The sequence below is a fragment of the Copadichromis virginalis genome, linkage group LG12 (assembly GCF_057382275.1).
Source record: "Copadichromis virginalis isolate Kocher_CV1m ecotype Utaka linkage group LG12, C_Virginalis_male_GT1.1, whole genome shotgun sequence".
Classification (NCBI taxonomy): Eukaryota; Metazoa; Chordata; class Actinopteri; order Cichliformes; family Cichlidae; genus Copadichromis; species Copadichromis virginalis.
In genome coordinates, this window is record NC_140629.1 from 17,209,126 (window position 1) to 17,229,642 (window position 20,517).

The window sequence follows — 20,517 nt, forward strand, 5'->3', positions numbered from 1 at the left end:
TGAATCAACTAATTGATATATATATATATATATATATATATATATATATATATATATATATATATATATAACAATTATTTGTTATTTATTTAATTATACATATAATGTGTTTTTCATATTATAACGTCTTTTCCCCCAGTGTTTCTCATCCTCTCTTAGAATAGAATAGAATAGAATAGACTAGCCCTTATTATCATTGTACATGTACAACTGTTTTCCTTTAAAGTCAGTGTGTTTGTATACAGCAGGGCTGCCCAATCCCGGTCCTCGAGAGCTACCGTCCTGCAGCTTTTAGATGCATCCCTACTCCAACACAGCTGAATCAAATGGTTTGATTACCTCTTCAGCATGCCATCGTGTTTGGCAAAGGCCTGATAACAAGCCATTCATTTGATTCAGCTGTGTTGGAGTAGGGATGCATCTAAAAGCTGCAGGACGGTAGCTCTCGAGGACCGGGATTGGGCACCCCTGGTATACAGTGTTTGAGCGCAGTCCTTTATTTTGAAGATTTGGACCGGAAACACAGGTTAATTGCGTTTAGCTGGACTGGTGGGCAAATTTCTGTGGACCTGAGGCAGGATTAAGTGAGGCTCTCAGTCAACGACCGTTTGGAAACCTGCGTTCACTCTGGTAAGTCTCTGTCAGAGTCTCTTTCTTCGGTAGTTTGTATTCAGACGTCTCAGCTCGATAAAGAAGCACAAAGCTAAACTGAGCAGGCTTAGACTGTGAAAAAAGGAAAGAAACAAAGTTTGGCTGCAGCACGCCGAGTTCCCATGCTGCCGAGCTGATAGTTGCAGATTTTGGAGGAATGTGAACAGGAATCAACCTGTTAAGTTGTGAAAAGTTTTACGCAAGCAAAGATTTCTTTGAAAGTGATTCGAGGCAGCAGGAAAAATGTGCATCTGGTAAAAACATTTTTCTTAAACTTTTGTGTACTCCGTTAAAAACAAGCAAAAATGAAACATTTATGTACGTAAATCAAGTTGCATTTAAATACTGAACACCTGTGTTTTTTTTGCATGGGTTAAATATTAATAACTGAATATAGCATATAAGCTGTGAGCTGATTGGGAGTTTGTTTGAATGTATTGTGGATGTGAGAACAAGATAATCTTCTCCCATAAAAATTCACCAGCAGTTTACTCTTAATGCATTCCCAACATAGTTCAGATACACAGGTTATGTGAAATGAAATGGTGACAAACCAGAAAAATAATAATAATCGATTGGCATGGCCTTTTGTCGACTGAAAATGAAACCAGGGCTGTTCTGAGTGATTCCTTCCACCCAGTAATGAAAAGCTTCTCCCAATCGGCGTGGTTTCTTTTTCATTCATAAGGGGGTCACTGAATGCTTTTGAGTACGCATGTGATTACAGTCACATGCTCTGACCTTTGCAAATCACTAGATCGCAACTGAAGTCAACACCCGTTGGACCCAGGTGTTGGTGTTCACCACCACTATTATCAAAACACCAGTTGAAGGAAAGTGTCCCTCAAGTACACTTTCAAATACTTAGAGAATCAGTGCCGAGGAGCATGGAGGTCCAACTCCTTAATAAGATGCTTTATGCTGTTTTTCTTCTTTAATTTTCACTTTATAGCTTACTTAAAGCACCAAATATATTATTGATACTCACTTGACAGTTTTTGGGGTTGGTGCGGCAGTTAGCACTAACAAGGTCTTGGTTTCAAGTCAACCCTCAGTCTTGCTCCAAACAGTCCAGACAGGTATGTCAGCTTACTTGGTTACTAAGTCACCTGTATGCGTGAACGGTTTTCTGTCTCTGAATTAGCCTTGCAGTAGATTGACAGTCTCTCCAGGGTGTGTCCTGCCCCCTGCCCTGTGACAGCCAGGAAAGACTCCAGTCCCATCTGCAGCCCAGAATTGGATAAGTGGAAGATGTTGGCATGTTATGTTTTGTGTTTAAATTAATTAACATATTTCCAGCATGATGGTAAAACAAAAACTGAAACTAAATCAACACATCATTCAGTCATTAACATAAGATTTTAAAGTCGCACACGTGGAACCCTTTCTCATTTATTGGGGGAAACATGGCACTGTTTATCTGTGCGTTTCAGTGGTGGTAGGATAATGTTCTAAAGACGTGCATGTTCTTTTTTTTCCTGTACCATCAGTTAATGATTCCAGATGTTTTCAACATTGTATTCCCCAAATCCAGTCTTACTGCCACAACTGTGATTTTTTTATTTATTTATTTATTTATTTATTTATTTTTATTTTTTCCCCCCCTCACACTGAAAAATGTGAAGCTCCTCTAAGGAATATAAAAATAGTTTTTATAATTTTTCATCAATGGACTCAATGATCAGCACAACCTGAAAGCGACGTCCTGGTATATTAAGAGTGCTGTGATTTCCACAAAGCAAACATTATATCACATTTTACATCTGTTTACTATCAGAAGCCTATCCCAGCAGCACCCACTGGGTAAGAGGCAGGAAAGGTCATCTGCCTGTCAGAGAAACCTCTCAAATGCAATCGCATGAAAAAAAAAATGACGCGCTTGCTAACTTTAGAGTCTAGATTGAAGGGGAACTCGCAGAAGGAAAAGTCAATTGTCGTTGAAGACACTGCTGTAATCAAGCACAGGTCACCTGTCAGAGATGAGGAAGCCTGAATGAGTCCGCAGGAAGTGCCATATTCTTTAGAACAAGAGCACTCAATAAAGACGCTGCTTACATTTGTATAAATCAATTTAGTACAGACACTTTTATTTTTTAAGTAGTTTCTTCGTCCTTGCATTCTGCATGCCACTTTACATGAACCTTTTTGCTTTATTTTTGAACCTGGCGCTGCTTAGTTACCTGAAACCAGAAACGTCTGCAAAAGAATGCACAACTGTAGCTTTGTTTTCGAGAATCTCCGCTTGGGTTTAAGTGAATTCGAGACCCTGGGAGACTCCTGACCGCCTTGAGGAAAGTGGTGTTTTCTGCATCCCGGATGTGTGGTCTTTCTCGCTTCCTGCTACAAGAGAAACGTCATTGGGATCGAGCGTGCATGTGTCTGTGTTCTTCACGCTTTGTTTAGGAATCACAGCCAGAAAACACCCGTGCGTTTCATTCTTTCCCCCCCCCCCCCCCCACCCCCCCCCCCCACCCCACCCCACGCTTGCCTCACGTGTCCATCTTGCAGTCCTCTCTCTTCGGGTCCCCTCCAACCAGAACTCTCTCCTCCCTGGGCACATGGAGCGTGTGCAGACTACACCGGTCTTCTGGTGCTGGCACAAAATGCTGTGGCCTGTCTCCCAGCTATAAAAACCTTCCCCCTCTTGCTTTGTGCCACCTCCTGTAGTTTTCTGGGTCAGGGGGGAGCATTCCCCAGCATTGCTCCCGTCACCACAGAAAAATTCTTAAAGCTACTATACAGAGCTCTTTTTATATTCTGTGTGATGCACAGAGCCAAATCGTTATCCGATGTTTCATGTGACAACACGAACGAGGAAAGGAGACGGCAGCTTAAGCATCTCAAGCATTTCTGCCTGCTTGTCTAATGCAGAGGAAACTGTGCATGTGTGTTAAATAAGTCTTTGGCTGCTCTATAAAATCATTTACAGCCACCACAACCGATCTGAACAGCAGCAAATTCAATTCCACTCTTTCAAGCTCTTTGTTTATACTTGCGAGCTTTACTTAACTGTGCCGGTGATGTTGCCAAAATACATTCATGAATCCCGACAGCTTACGGCTGCTTCCTACAACACTGAAAGCATATTAAAAGCTTGTGATAAAGCCAGGTTTTGCAGTAGTTCACCTGAACTCTAAAAACCACTCTTCCATACGCTTACATTTCCGCCCTTTTGCCAAGAGTAAGACTTTTACTGTTGTTAACAAATAAATTGTACAGATAAAAGTTTTGCTGGGATTTTGTGGGGATGGTGCAGTGAAGGGACGGCACAGCAAGAAGATCCTGGGTCTGAAATTAGTCTGTCACCTTTCTCTGCGGACTTTCTGTGTTCTTCCTGTGTCAGCTTTAATGATGGATGATTACTTAGTTTTTTCCCACAGCCCACAATGTATGGCGTTAGGTTAACTGATGATTATAAACTGGCTGTAGGTGTGAATCTGGGTGTCAATGTGTGTTAGTGGTGTGAGCAACCTGTCCAGGCTCTCCTGCGCAACATTGAATTGGATAAACAGAAGAAAATAGATGCATGTTATTTGGTTTTCTTGGTAAAACATGGACTTTGATTATTCAATTTTTATTTTATTTTATTTTTAAACTTGTGATCCTCTTTATTACTTTTATTTCATCCCAGGACCCACATGTGTTACTGGAGTCAAAATTTATGCACAAATTTGACTTGCAAAGAAAGCACACCAGGAAATGCATCTACAAAAAAACTCCTGGAGGAAAAACGACACAATTTTCATCACAGAAGTTTAATTGAGGCTCAGTTGTGTTTGAGAGCATCTTGCTGAAGTCAGTGGGAAGCTCTTCCAGTTTCACTGTGTTCAGGGAAAAGCTTTTGGTCTTACATCACGTTGCTTCAAGCCCGATCGCCTCTCTGCAAGTTGTTTCTTTGTTGCTGCTGATTTAGAGACTCCAGTAGGGTGTCATCTGGAAACCTAATGTTACAGCTGCAGTGCAGCATAAAACACACTGCCCCGGAGAGTGCTGGTGCTCATTCTAGACCTGCAGTCGTGGCTGCATAGTCCAGATGTTTGTCTGGCCCAGCTCCGCAGTCAGGTGCTGTAGGATGTTGGAGGGCTGAGCTATATTAGGTGATAGCAGCAACAATGAAATGTTTTCAGACTGTGCAGGGCACGCTGCGCTGTCCCACGGCTCATGCAGACTTGGGTCCTATTGCAGTGTTCAGCCTCTGAAAATGTTACAAGTCAGTACAGGGTCTATTCTTCTTCTCTTCTTATCCTCTGATCTCAGCAGTGACATGAATCTTTAGCAGTGTCTGCTGTGGCTCCTAGATCTTTCAAGCTTACAATAATTCATAACCCCACCATGCCGTTTTAAATTTTTTTTTTTTTTTTTTTTTTTTTTTTACCACCTGCCCGGGAACATTTTCCCATGACACCCCATTAGTTTGATGGCAGTTGAAATGTTTGACGGTTATAAAGGAACATTGACGAGGTTGTAATTATTGACTACATGCCAGATTTGACTCAAAACCGGTTTTTGGTTGTTTTTTTGGGGGGGTTATGTCTGTAATTTCAACATGCTGCGTTCCACTCATGTGTTTGTCATACTTCTGTTAGTGAATAGCTCTTGGTTATGTCTCCACTTGTGAGCGAGAGTAAACATGCACGGACATGGCGACATGCCTGTCGTCTCCACTTGAACCTTTTTTTTTTGTGTGTGTTGCATTTTGGCATATACTCCACATACGGATGCCTTTACTTACACCAAATATAGTTTCGATCCGCTGTTACTGTTCAAACATCACAGCACTTACTGTATGAACTGTGTGCACGTCTGTCACGAGTGCAGCTCGATGAATGACAATGTAGCCAAAAGCGCACTCTCCCTGCAGGAACTGGCACAGAATGAAGGTGCGTTTGTTTTCCTTCAGTATATTTTCACATGTGTTTGCCATTCCTTTTGTCTCCTGTCTTCTTGGGAGTAAGAGCTGGAAGCACAATGGTTCTTGTCTGGGACTTGACAATAGCCATAATGAATGGGAGTGAGAGAGAAGGGAGGGCCAGGGAGAGAGAAAGACAGAAAGGGGCCACAGGAAGCTCTCTTCACACCACACTGTCATTTTTTTCTTTTTTTTGATGTCACGTTTCATAAAGCCCTTTGTTTTCAATTTATTAACCTAGTGAAAGGACTCGAGGGGCTCACCAGCTGCTCTGTGACTTCAGCAGGTGTAAAGAGGGAAGTGAACAGCTTTAGTTCACATAAATTGATGCTTAAAGCAGATTAGAAATCCTCCTGAGGACGAGTGTGGCATTGCTTTGTCCGTGCAGGCTAGGGAAGCGGCGCAGCATCAGCTCCGGTTAAACAGGAGGGAAGGGGAAGCTACCCTCTCCAATTGGGCACTGGGGGAGAAAATGGGTGAGAGGTTGAGGAGCGTTCAGGGAGGGCGGAGCAAATGTGGGAAAGGGGAGGTTTATTCAGAGAGGTGAATTCCTTGTGCGGTAGAAGATGAAGTGGTTTGCTTGAGGGGATGAAATTAGCAGTTTCAGGGAGAAGTCTGGTCTTGCACTTTGGTGTGTGTGTGTGTGTGTGTGTGTGTGTGTGTCATTTTCCCCTCCCCGTGTCTCCCTGATTCATTCAGTTCTGATATGAACAATGAAGTCTTTGGCAGAGAACCATTAGGGGTGGACCCAGCCGGTCCTCCCTCCTCACCCCATCTCGCCACCAGCCCCCGTTGCTACTGTACACACCCTGAGTCTCTCTTTCTCTCTGGCAAATGAAAGGGTGGCAGAACATGACTGAGAGTAACCTCGGTGCCTGTTTCTTTTAAGCCAATCGTTATTACTTCCTGGTGTCTCTCTACCCCCCTATACAGGAGAGAGAGTGGTGGGGGTGGGGGGGGGGCCACCCCCACCACTCTCTCTCCTGTATAGACCCAGAGTCTTTTCTTCTCTTCTCTCTCTCCACTGTGCCAAACCTGTGGTCCGCTGTGGCTGGGCCTTTTAAACCGGGCTCTTCAGGCTGGATTATTGTGTTTCAGAAGTGGAATGATATATTTTTTTCTTTCTTTCGCATTTTCTTTTTTCTTTAGTATGTGGATAAACAGGGTGTAGGGGGACAGATATGTAAACATCCACTAGAGTTGTCAGGATACTAGACTTGATACTCACACCCAGGAAAAAAACTCGATTTATTCAATTAATTTTTCCCTAAATAAATATTCAATATTAAGTATAAAGGTTAAGTGTAGAGATTTTATCCATTTTTAAAATTACTTAGATAATTTCATTACAAATTGTGAAGGTAATAAATACACACACACCTAAGTAACTGAATTATTGTAGAAGAAGAGCATTACGGAAAACTAATATGAGGAGTATAAATGATCTTTGGATAAAGTGTAATATTAGTTATGCTAAAACAAAGATATTGTGAAGCGGACTGAACCGATCACTGCCTGCGTTTTAAAATGACGTCACAGCTACCACAAAATATGAAACACATTTTACTAAATTATTGTAAAGGTAGTTTAAAGTTAAAATTTATCATCTTGTCCACATTTGCCTGCAGCCTCCAGAGATGGGCAGTAACGCGTTACTGTAATCTGATTACTCTTTTAAAGTAACGAGTAAAGTAAGGGATTACTATCGCAAAAACGGTAATTAGATTACTGTTACTTTCCTGTAGGGACGCTGCGTTACTAAAATCGTGATTTTATTTTTTTTGATTTTTTTATTTTTTTTATTTTTTTGTGAGAATGTCTCATGACAGTGACGTAAGCGAGTGCGACATTCGTGACAAAAGGTGTGTGTGTGTGTGTGTGTGTGTGTGTGTGTGTGTGTGTGTGTGTGTAGATCAACAATGGATTATATATCGAGTGGGGAGAGAGAATGACCGTGCAGCATTTAAAGCGTGGAAGTACTGACCTTACTTTGAGTTTGATTCCATAAAAAGTGACAAAAACATTAGTGTCCGTTGTGCGTGGGAAGAAACCTTCTTTTTACAGTGGGAAACCCCCCCCCCCCCCCCCCCCCCCCCAAACAAGCACCGAGTGCGCAAAGAGGTAATGGGAAATTCACAGAGAAACTCACGGATTCTTCCACTGACCGCTGCGGCACACCTGCACCAGGGCAAACCTCCACCTACCCTACTCCTGCTTTACAGGTGAAAATAGAGCAACAGGACTGCTAGTCTTTGACTTTATTTATTTTCTGCTGTATTTTAACTTGCATCTATTTGAAAGACTGAATGTAAACACAAAAAATATTTTATTTTATGTGCTGGAATGTGCAGAAAATAGGTTTAAATGTTAAGCTAATTTCTTGAAGTCAGAGAATGGTTCATATAAATTAATTTTTACTTGATGCATAAAGTTAAAAGATTAAAACTGATAAAACAAGTTTAAAAAAAGAGACTTTTCCATTTGATTACATTTTGTATGATGGATTATGCAGAAAAAGTAGAATTGGGCTGAAAGATCTATCGCTTTATCACCTATTCAGGTTGTAAATTGTTTTTAAAAAGTAAGTAATTAATTACTTTTGAAAATAAGTAATCAGTAAAGTAACGGGATTACTGTTGGGGGGGGAAGTAATTAGTTACTGATTACTTTTTTCAAGTAACTTGACCAACACTGGCAGCCTCTCTTGTACAGCGTTCCCACTGCATCCCTTTACCATGTCTTCTGTCTGATTCGGCTGCTCTGCTCTGGATTTCGCTCTGTATTTGCTCGGATTAGTTCTCCACACTGGACTCTGTTTGGTTCAGCTACCCTTCCCCCGCTGCTCTGCACAGCCAGAAACCCACCTGGTTGTCCATTTGTCCGTAATCTGCTCTGCTCAGTATTCAATCTGCAATTTGTTCAGCCTGCAACAATGATTCATATTTATCTAACTGCAGACTGCTAGCTGCTACGTTAATGATAACAGGTGGCTAATGGTCATTTCTAGTCATTTCTGATAGTGAAACAGCTAATGTTAACATTGTTGAAACAGTAGCTTTACCGACCTCTGAAATTCCTCCTAAAATGTTGTTCAGTGTTGCAAACCTGAACTGCTTCAGCGGTTAGTGAGAGGAGCTGTGTCTCTCGGTCTGACTGCACATGTGCTGTGAAGTTGTTTTAGCCACGGAGGGCAAAGTCGGCACAGTTTACATTGGTACTGTTGCAAATGAGAAGGATGCATCTGCAGTTAAATAACTTGTAGGTAAATGAATGTATTCATTCCTTGTATTGCATTCTTCCCATATAAAGCATAGGGACGCAGAGCTAGATCTGGCTTTTGTTTTTACTAGAGGTGGGAATCCCTAAACACCCCATGAGTAAGTAAGTAAGTAAAATTTATTTATATAGCACATTTCACAGATAAAAATCACAAAGTGCTTTACAGTAAGATCAGACATACAAGTTAAAATTAATTAAATTAGTTAAAAGCCCGTTTGTATAAAAATGTCTTCAGCTGCTTTTTAAAGGAGTCAGTAGAGTCTAGACAGCGTAAAGACAACGGCAGAGAGTTCCACAGCCTAGGTGCCAGTGCCTGAAAAGCCCGATCCCCACGTGTTTTAAATCTAGTACGTGGGACCACCAGTAGCCTCTGACCTGAAGACCTAAGTGCTCGGGATGAAGCATGAGGTTTCAACAGGTCAGAGATATACTGGGGAGCTTCACCATGCAGAGCTCTAAAAGTTACAACTAAAATTTTAAAATGAACCCTAAAATTTACAGGCAACCAATGAAGAGAAGCCAAAACTGGAGTAATGTGTGACCTCTTGTTTGTACCAGTTAAAAGTCTTGCCGCTGCATTCTGAACAGACTGATATGACATGATATGATACTGTCTCAAAATGGACGATAAGATATTGTTGAAATTTTAAAGATTTTGCTATATGCATTGCAATAACATAAACCTAGCACAAAAATTAAGGAAATTTGTGTTTTCGTAATTTCTTTGTTGTAACCATGCTCCTTTACAATAAATCCTATACCCTTGGAAAGCCTGTTTATTTCCCTGAAATGGTGCCACGTTTGTAAGGAAAATGTGTTTGGGGGTTGAGCAGCAGAGTTGACTATGTGGTTTGCGCCCATGAAAATTTGCTAAATCTTCTTTGCCAAACGGCTTATTGTCCTATTCAGGCTTGTTTGATGCCTTCTTATTTGATTGGATGATGAAAGTCTGAAGAGCATGTAGAAGACTCATACACACTCAGAATAACCTGGCACCACCACCTCATGCTGGTCACCAGCTTGGTCACATACTCATGTGGGACAGCATCCTATTCTTAAACCAGTGTTTGTCACAAGTTAGCCAGTGTGATTGTGTTGGTCAGTCTGGCACGAACAGCGGACCCACGCTGATCCCAAATGTGTTCAGTGGGGTTGAGATCAGGACTGCAGGCAGCCCTTCCAAATTCTGGAGGTAGTCTCTGATAAACCATCTTAGAAGATGTTGTTATCATCTTGTCAGGTTGGACAAAGAGTGTGGAGATATGGGAATGCCACTAGTTGCAGAATCTCATCCTCATTTCTCTGCATTGAGATTGCCTCCAATGATGATAAGCCTTGCTTAGTTTTTTTTCCCAAGTGAGGCAGATGCCACCCCACACCATCACACTGCCTCCACCAAAAGCTGTTACGGTATCGGTGCAGCAATCGGAATAGTGTTCTCTGTGTCATATCCGCACTTTGGACCTATGATCCGTATGGCATAGGCAGAATCTGGACTCATCACTGAACAGAACGTTCCTCCACATGTTGCCGTCACCAGCGCAAACTGGCCTGATGGTGAGGGGCTGTCATGGCAGGCCTTCTGGCAGCCCTATGAGACCAGAGATTGTCTGTGTGCAGTTTGTTCCAGATTGTGTGGGTAGTGAGCCGTCGGCCATATTGTCCTGCAAACCTCGACTGCAAATCTGTAGAAGACTGCCCTCAGTTCCTAAGTGCTGACAGGGTGAGGAAACGCTCTTGTTGTGTCATCTTCTCTTAGGACGCCCACTTCCTAGCCTGAATCTGACATCCCTTATATGGAACTTGGCCTTCAATTTGGAGATGGTGCTAGGGCTCACGCCAAATAATGCAGTTTAAGATATAAAAAGGAACTGTGTTTAGAAAACATTGTAACTTTTATAAATCCCCCATAAAACTAACCACACATATGAGCACTATTTAGGGATTGGACTCATGTGCTATTTCCCGTTTAGTGAATCTGGCCCCAAAACTGGTCGTGAGCGTACAACAACTTCAAGCTCTAGACAACTATTTATCCACCACGAGTTGCAATCAATCACAAATGTGATGAATTTCAGTACAGTCCCCAGGTAGCCACTGAGGTTTTTGTAGATGTTGGAGGCTGCTGTCCTATTTTTACTTGTCACTCAGCTATTAGTTTGCTCTGAATTACGAGATGGTGTTCTCGAGCTAAGTGCATCCAGTGTGCATCAGATTGGCCCACAGACTTGTAGTAGTCTGAGTATTTTATAAAATATCGATACAATATTGCCTCGCAAAATATTGCAATACTATGCAATATTGATGGGGTATTTTTCTACCTCTAGTTTGAACAGATAAACGGATAAAGTTCAAAGTCCAGGTCAATACAGAAAATTCCTGTTATTGCATCTACATTCGCAAAAATTAGTCAGCATAGATAAAGATGTGCTTACAGTTCTCCATCACACCAAGAGCTTCAGAAGCATGACTAGTCTCACATGCAACTGGCACGTCTTGTCAGTGCACCACCTGAAGATTTTTCCACTTTTGCTGGGCTGTAATTGCACCACAAATGAGCTGTATAAATTCAGAGTGCAGCAGGCTTTTAAAGAGGGCCATTTTTGAATTCATCTGCAGTGCTGCTGCACATCGCCATCATCACACTGATCATTCTTGATGATGTGACCCAAATCTCTTATTAAATCCAGCACGCTGTTTGCCAAATGGAGTGAAGGGAAAATGTTTGCCTCTTTCTTGGTTAAAGTGATTTTGAAAGCCCTGAAAAGTCTACGGGGACACGTGGAGTTTAGCACAAAGTGCCACCCGACCATGAACTGAGCCTCCAACCACGTTGGTTTTACAATCATAAGAATGTATTTAGAATTAAAGCATTAAAGTAAATAAAAGGGAATAATAAGGAAGGAAGCAAACTGACCTCAGGGTGTTCAAGGACAAAAACAATAAAACAACCCCCCCCCCCACTCTTGATAGAAAGCAAGAAATACCCCACTAAGCTCTAAGTTGGAATGAAAGTACAACACCTAAGCTCCCTGGCTGGCCACAAAACAGGAGAAAATGTGCATAAATTGCAGAAAGCCCTTAAAAAGCTTCCACTAACATGCAAAGACACAAAGGCCCCACGAGTTTGCCTCTTTCAGCTCCCAAGATCACTGTAGTGCTGTGTTTGTTTTGGTGTTTTTTTTTGTGCTTAATCCAGCAACCACACATCTCAGGGCTCACCAGCCAAACAGCATGGAGGTCTTGCTGCTGGAGCGACATGTGTAGTTTCACAAATGAGCAGAATAGAATAGAATAGCCTTTTATTGTCATTTCACATGTAAAACGAAATCGTGGATGATCAGCGTGTTGTTCAGGTGTGGAAGACCTGGAGCAGAGGGTGAGGGAGAGAGCAGCTCTCGTTCTGGAAGAGGCCAAAAGGTCAGTGAACATGGCGGCGATCATGACTATTATCTTTTTTTCGTTTTCTTTTTTTAGAGGTGAATTCAGTCTCATACTGCACTGTAAAAAAGAGCACACTCTGAGCAGACACTGGAAGCCAGGTAATCTTTGGAGCCATAAATCAAACAAATTGGGAAAAAATCTGGTCTGTGAGGAAGAAAATGAGGTGCTAACTTTGGCCTTGGGATTTTTAAATTCCTTTTTTTTTTTTTTTTTTTAAATTGTTTTTGCAGCTTTATGTAAACAGATTAATCATTAGTAAAAAAAATAATCCCCAGCTCCCAAACAAGGTAGACATTTCTTTTAGTGCTAAACTTCACCACAACACAGATTAATAAATAAATAAATATATAAATAAAAGTCGTGCAAAGACAACAAAGCTCTGCATCAAATTTATCAGATACACATCAAGTTTAAAAAGAGAAAAAAAGAAGCAGAATGCACACAGAAAACAATAAAAAAAACCTTCAGTGTTAGTCTGCTACTCTATATGCTTGTTGTTGTTTTAAAGTAGCAGCAGAGTTAACATCTGTCCCTATGCACCATGTAATTTTCTTCCTTTTGACTGCTTATTTTCCCTTTTCTACATCCTGTCTCCTCAGCTATGCATTTCCAGGAGTGGCTGCGGTCGCTTCGCGCCAGCACAGGACTTAAAGGCTCCGAATCGGAGGACTTGTGGAGTCTTCTGCCGTCTCTGCCTCTCTCCTCCTCCTTCTCCCTGTCGCCCTCCTCTGTGCTCGGTTTAGGAGCCTTGGCCTCCATCACAGCGTACTGGCTGGTGACCCGTCCTCGACCCATGCGCCCTCCCTGCGATCTTAAAGCCCAGTCTGTGGCCGTTAACGTGAGTGAGGGACGGCTGTTGCTGGCTTAGGCGTGTGTTAGCGTGCTCTGCATTGCTGCAGGGCTGTCGGTGACAGGGTGGTGTTTATTGCAGGGAGATCCCAGCTGCAGGCGATCGGCGATCCTCAAAGATGACACTCTGCTGGAGTTTTACTATGACGACACCAGGACAGCCTATGACATGTTCCAGAGGGGCCTGATGATCTCAGGTGATGCGCACATTCACACACACTTCATTAAACACTCTCCTCTTGATGGAGAAGTCGGTATGGAACCGGACAGAGTAGAGGAAAACTGGAAAGTGGATTGATAGCAGAACTATCAGCAGACTTTCTGAGCTGACAGAGCGGTGTTGTGTCCTTCAGGAAGTGGCCCGTGTCTTGGCTTCAGGAAGCCGGGTCAGCCCTACGAGTGGATCTCCTACGCTGAGGTCTGGCATATCGTTACTTCTGTGATTCCTCCCAGTTATCTCAGCACTTCCATGTAATGTGTTTGATCTTTACTGTTTGTTCACTGAGAGCCTCTAATCCTTCAGGTGGCTGAGCAGGCGCAGGTGCTCGGCTCTGGCCTGTTGGCTAAAGGTTGCCAGCCGAATCCGGAGCAGTTTGTTGGGATCTATGCACAAAACAGGCCAGAGGTATGGACCTCCCACTGCTCTGTGGTGTGACAGTTCATCCCACTCTAGTTTGGCTGCCTTTGATCTTAAAAATTTATTAAATAACTCTCATCTCAGCGGCGGTTTTGTGGATGATGATGATTCTACCCTCGGAGCTCAGCATGCCCTTTTAAACACATTTTGAAAATTGAATTTATGATTTCCTTTTTCTTCTTTTTTTTCTTTTTTAATCCATCTATTGTGAAATTGTGTTTGGCTTTATTTATATTGCCAGCACAGTGCTAGTGGTGAATGTGCGTCTCCAGGGCAGCTAATATTGAAGAGTGTCTCATTTTATTTTAATACACTTGTCGGACTGGGCAATTATTGCCGTAGTAAAAGACAATTTTCTGCTCTATTAGAGCCCCTAACCCTCTCATTTGACCGATCTACACCTTGAGTGTTGTTTATGTTGTATATGGGTTTATAAATATGAAACGCACCAGTCCCCAAGTCATTCCCAGGTAATGACTTCAGTGTAACAGTGCTGCTTTGTCTCCCTCTGCTGGTTAAAGTGGATCATCTCAGAGCTGGCCTGCTACACCTACTCCATGGCAGTGGTGCCTCTCTATGACACACTGGGACTGGAGGCGATGGTGCATATCCTCAACCTTGGTGAGAAAAGCTTCACATTAAAATACGAAAATGAAAACGTTTCACATGGTGTCAAAGGTGAAGCCTTCATCACATCAGACATACAAACTGCATATGGATATTTTGCCCTTTGAATAAAGAAAATATTGGAGAAGGAAGAAGATCATCGTGTACAGAATATGCTATAAATATCAGAAGTACTACAGGCATAAAAATACCCTTTACTAATAAAAGTCCTGCATTAATCATTGTCACTGTTATTACTGAAAAACTGCATAATTCTACCTCTTATAGGCTTTTAACTAGATTTGAACTCTCAAAGAAGAACTTCCCGAACATTTACAAAATGCTGACACAGTAGATCCTGTTGTTTTGCTTTTTTCCCCCCCCTCCTATGTAAATAACTAATAACCAACTAATAACTAAATTAAGCATTTCTATCTAAATGCATAGAAAATATTTCTTCCAGCAGAAGACTGGTACACTGTGGTCACTACAATACTAAGTTAGTCTGTGGGTGGATCGTAAAATTCTGAACCTACAACCTAAATGTAGCAGCAGAAACTGAGACTCTTCAGATTAGGCAGTGTTTTTTTTCTGATCTTATTTATCAAAGTTTGGTGAGCTCATGGAAACTGCAGCCCTAGTTTTCCTGCTATTGGCTGACAGGAGTAAAATGCAGTGTGGCCTGTTTTAAAGTGGGCTGTGTGAACGTGCAGCACAGCGTGTTCAGAGCATCTCTTCTACATACGTCGGTTGAAATGGGTGGTTATCGGAGTTGCTCCTGGTTTCCTGTCGGCTCAAAGCAGTCTTGCCTCTCACATCAACATTTTCACCCAGAGAACCACTGCTCGCTGGATATTTTCCACTTTTCCAGACCATTTTCTGTAAACCTTAGAGATGTTTGTGTGGGAAAACTCCAGCAGATCAACACTCAGACCAGCCCATCTGGCACCAGCATCCATGCTGCAAAGTCCTTAATGTCTACGTGGCTACAAACACTGAGCTGCTGCCATAGATGCTTGTGTAAATGAGCAGGTGTACCTTATAAAGTGGCTGAGTGTGTATAAAGATTAAACAAAGCTAGGCTACACCTGATCACTTGAAGTAAAAGTAAACCCGCCTGCTCAGTTTTAGCTGTTCCTGAGCAGCAGTATATGCGTGCGAGTTCAAAGAGGTTTGATTTGTTCTGACAGGAGAAATATTTGAATGTGAAAAATGCGATCATCCTGGCTTCATTAGTTCAAAGTGAGACTGTGTTCGGTAGTCCTTTTGAGACGGGCAGAAGAGCCGAGTGGAAAACCCCCACAGATTTCACACTTTGATGAGAACATTTCTTCACAAACTTTCTGTGTAAGTGTGTGCTCGGTGCTTTTTTAGCGGAGATCTCTGTGGTGATCTGTGACCGGGAGGAGAAGGCGGCATCTCTGCTAGAGAACAAGGAGAACGGCACGACTCCGAAGCTGTCCTGCCTCGTTCTCTTTAACGACTTCAGCCAGGCCTTTGTGGAGAGGGCGAAGAGCTGTGAGGTGGAGGTTTTAAAGCTGGAGCAGCTCATGGTGAGTTGGGGTGGGGGGCGTAGCCATTTAAATGTAGCCCCTTTTAATCGACTCATCGTTGCTGATGTGCAAATTGATACGAGCAACTCCTCTTTGTCCACATCTTAGGACATCGGTAGGAGGAACCTCAAAGATCCTGTGGTGAGTTTGTCATCTCTCAGAGCTGCTCACGTAAAAGGCTGATCTCCCCCTTCCTAAACACTGGCATGACAGCTCTGTCGTCGCTCCTGTCCAATAGGATATCATTAACACTCACTCATAAGCAGGGGCTTAAATTAAGAGCGGAGGAAGTCCGTTGTCATGTTCTCATATTTTATTGCTGCCCTCTGTAGCCGCCCCAGCCTCAGGATCTGGCCGTGGTTTGCTTCACCAGTGGAACCACAGGTACCGTCTGATCTCATAAGCCTCTCCGTAATTATCCTTCACTCACATCATTAGAGAAATGCCCTTCAGTGCCCACTAACAACCACTCTTTATGGCACCGCTGCAGTTTCCTTTGCTGCGCAGGGGCACTGCAATAATGTTTTGTTTATTTACCCAGGGAAGCCCAAGGGAGCCATGATCACCCACGGCAACATTGCCTCCAACACTTCCTCTGTCATTAAGATCCTGGAGGTCTGTCTACACTTCCACCTCGTTGTCTAATTGAGAACAGCCTCACAGCTACCGTTGCTTCCCATTTGCTTGTGTCTGCATGTCTCCAAACTGTCCCCCTCCCCGCTGTGTCTAATGGTATGATTAATTGGGTGTTTGATTGCTCCTGTCGCTGCGAGGTACTTTAACTAATTGCCCCTGTATAAAGATTCTGCCATACAACATGTTTGATTGCCTGCGAGGCTTCGCCGTATGCCGCTGCCTCAACCTAATCTGTCCCCTGTGCTTTTTTTGCTCATTTCATTTCTCGTTTTTCTCTCAGGGCTCGTTTGAGATCCAGCAAGACGACGTGTCGATCTCTTACCTGCCGCTTGCCCACATGTTTGAGAGAATGATTCAGGTAGTTGATCCTCTTCTACTACTTTTTTTGTGTATGAACCCTAAATTAAATCCGTTTCTATTGCAGGTCTCTATGTTCTGCTACGGGGCCCGAGTAGGATTTTACCAGGGGGACATTTCTCTTCTTATGGATGACATTAAAACTCTGAAGCCTACCTTCTTTCCCGTCGTGCCTCGTTTACTCAATCGCATCTATGACAAGGTCAGCAAACGCATTACCCGCTCCTCATTTTCTTTTACAAGGTGCAAAGTGCAGCAGATCCACCCGTTAGTAAAAATCATGCACCAGTATAGCTCACTGGCATCAGCAGGCAGCCCGGGTGCCGTAAGGCCATTGCATGGGCCTGGGTTTAATCCGTCATGAGGCTATTTTCTGCCTGCCTTCCCACTGTCCTCTCTCCACTGTTGTATTGCAATAAAACTGAAAAGCAAAAAACCCCATAAAATAGACTGATTTAAATCTAGATTGATCTTCCTTTTAAGGTAACGTTCTCGTGCACGTCCTCCAGTGTGACTTGTTCTTTTTTAGATCACGCCTTGGTGTGGTTAGAAGTCCCGTTAAACCCACAACACTTGCGTGCTCAGTGATGTCAGCACATACCTCAAATTTGCGCAGAGAATTCACCTCAGTTCTGTTTTATTTATATAGCACAATAGATGTCACGTCAAAGCCCTTTTTAGTTTAAGGCAAAGGCCCTACGACAGAAATACTAAGACTGAGCACTTTGCATATGTAACAAGGGGAAAACGCTCCGAACAGGACTTCTGCTGACTTATCTAAAAATAGCCAATCCAATATTTTTTACCTTGGATTAAGAAGGCGGCCATAATCCTGGGTGTGTTTCTGTTTTTTGTACATTCTTGCCAATTTTTTACATAGATCCTGGGTTCGGTGACCTCACCGTTTCGAAGAGCTCTGCTCAACTACGCTGTGAAAAGAAAGCAGGCGGAGCTCAGCAGCGGGGTTGTACGTAACAACAGCCTGTGGGACAAACTGGTGTTCAACAAGATCCAGGTCAGTGGCTGACAGTGTGGATCATATACTGTCTCAGCCTGTTGCTGCTGTTTACATTCATATGTAGGTTACTCATCCATATGCTTGGCTCTGCAGTGGCCTCCTCTGAAATCAGCCCACAGAACATCTTTTATTCTCTAAACTTCACTATTAAGTGCCATATTTTCTGAAAATCCCTGACTTTGCAGTTGTCCTCGTCTGTGTTTTGTAGCACTTAACACGGTGGTACATGTAGACAAGCAGCCCTGCAAATAATCAACAAATTTGTATCCAAACTTTACAAGAGAGGCACAACTATTCCAGCAATCGGTGCCAAAATCACCCGGAGCATATTGGCCCTGTGGGAGTGTATTGGAGAAGCACGCGTGCAGGCAAACAAGGACTGAAAGATTTTGGCTTGGTGTGATCAATACAGATGGGAAAATATGACCAAGGTTGAATATGATTTAAAATGGGAATGAGCTCGCATCCACAATATGATTGTGTTTGAACTGCTTTGCATAAATGCTTCACCGTAGGAACTCTTATTTTTTATTTATTTATTTTTTTTCAGGAGAGTTTAGGGGGTAATCTGAGGTTTGCATTGACCGCTTCGGCACCGATCTCCCCAGCAGTGCTGTCCTTCCTCAGAGCCACTCTGGGGTGTCTGATATTTGAGGGTTACGGACAGACTGAGTGCACAGCGGGCTGCACGTTCTCTATGCCAGGGGACTGTAGCACAGGTAGGAAACGCTCTTCTACTGTCAGGTGTTCAGGATGGATGCTGTTGTGGTTTCTCCTGTTAACAGCAGGGGTATGTTTGTGTCAGGTCATGTTGGTGCTCCTTTGCCCTGCGCCATGGTGAAGGTGGTGGACATCCCAGAGATGAATTACTATGCCAAGAACGGAGCGGGAGAGGTCAGCCACGCAAAGATATGAACACACTTTTACCTATCAGTGGATGCTGTGTGGTGACTTCTCAATGCTTTGTCCCGTTAAGATTTGTATTCGCGGCCCCAGCGTGTTCAGAGGCTACCTGAGGGATCCAGAGAAGACGGCTGAAGCCCTGGACAGAGACGGCTGGCTGCACAGCGGGGACGTGGGCCAGTGGCTTCCAGTAAGATTAGACACACTAACTAGCCTGTATGAGTCAAGTGAGTTTGTGTTACCACACTTGTTTTTGTCAGAATGGGACCCTGCGCATCATTGATAGAAAAAAGCACATCTTCAAGCTGGCACAAGGAGAATACATCGCTCCGGAGAAGATAGAAAACGTCTACATGCGTTGTGTCCCTGTACTCCAGGTGTTTGTGCATGGAGACAGTTTACAGGTACGGCACATTTTAGCTTTCTTATCCAAAGCGAAGTGTTCTCAGAGGCACGGTTCGATGTTTCATTTTGTCTTGCATTTCTTATCAGTCTTATTTAATAGGGATAGTTGTCCCTGACCCAGAGGTGTTTGTTGACTGGGCCAAGGATCGGGGATTTGTGGGGTCCTACGAGGAGCTGTGCCAAAATCCTGTAGGCCTAATTCTGGAATATAACTTTCATCTGATTAAAGTCCTCACAGCAGGATTAAATGGAAACTGGTTCTGTCTTCAACAGGATGTTAAGAAGGCAGTTTTAGAGGACATGAACGCCGTGGGGAGGGAAGCACGGCTGAATTCGTTTGAACAAGTGAGCAAACTCATCGAGGTTCAAACGCACAAGTTACAAAGTGGCTGAACTTAACTGATTTCGATGCTTCACCTTTCTGTCTCAGGTGAAGGACCTTTACCTGCATCCAGAGATGTTTAGTGTCGCCAACGGCCTTCTCACGCCCACCCTGAAAAGCAGGCGCGCAGACATCCGCAGACACTTTCAGGAACAGATTTCAAGCATGTACAGCAAGAAGGCATACTAACTCGACTCAGTAACTCGCAGACGCGACACCTGTGGGTCAGGGGTGTCCAACAAAAGAACAAAAACGGGACCTGGGAGTGAATATCCTGTAGTGCCTCATCTCAAACCCTACATTTCGTTATATCTGGAATATTATTTTGTTTTCCAGAAATTTGTCATCCACCTGTGACCACATCTCACTCTTAATTCCAAACAAGGAAATTAAGTGAGTGGATCCATATTTGCCTTCCAGTCATTGTCACTAATGAGATTTTACATGGACATTATCATTGTTTAGTTGCATAGAGAAGCACGGACGATATTAGGAAGAACTGATATTAACGCTGATCCTTTTATTTACACTGCACTGTTGCTTTCCCAAGCAAAGATTTTGAAAGGGACTCTTTATGTGCACTTATGGCATTGGTCCTCCTAGACGTTGCATTAACTGTAGGTTTGTATTTTATGGTTGTTGGGTCTTTGCATCACTGTCACATAAGCTTCTGATGAATATGTTTCATCTTAGTGACTACTTCAAACCACTGACTTCACCTCAAGTTAAACAATTAATATGAATGAGCGGTGAATGGGGAGGAAAAATGATTTGTAAACAGGAATTTACTAATGCCAGTAAATAAAGATTAGTAATTGACGTGTTTGCATCATTCAGTTCATAAAAACTCAGGCATGTGCAGAAGCACACGCACACAAACTCATGAAG

At 43.0% G+C, this 20,517-nt stretch overlaps 1 protein-coding gene across 2 annotated transcripts; it reads left to right on the forward strand.

Annotated features, from left to right (window-relative positions):
* Positions 1–532: 532 nt before the first annotated feature.
* On the forward strand, positions 533–20,448 carry acsl2 (acyl-CoA synthetase long chain family member 2). 2 transcript variants are annotated; one of them, XM_085475065.1, is made up of 20 exons: positions 533–630; positions 12,883–13,121; positions 13,215–13,329; positions 13,486–13,550; positions 13,656–13,757; positions 14,291–14,390; positions 15,750–15,928; positions 16,037–16,069; positions 16,261–16,312; positions 16,470–16,543; positions 16,845–16,922; positions 16,989–17,123; positions 17,802–17,936; positions 18,490–18,658; positions 18,745–18,833; positions 18,916–19,032; positions 19,103–19,246; positions 19,335–19,436; positions 19,521–19,592; positions 19,678–20,448. In XM_085475065.1, exons 2-20 carry the CDS (start codon positions 12,885–12,887, stop codon positions 19,816–19,818), a joined length of 2,139 nt encoding a protein of 712 aa, XP_085331191.1. In that variant the 5' UTR covers positions 533–630; positions 12,883–12,884; the 3' UTR covers positions 19,819–20,448. The 2 variants fall into 2 exon arrangements, with proteins under 2 accessions (XP_085331191.1, XP_085331192.1); XM_085475066.1 differs by lacking the exon at positions 533–630 and adding an exon at positions 12,196–12,259.
* Positions 20,449–20,517: the final 69 nt, after the last annotated feature.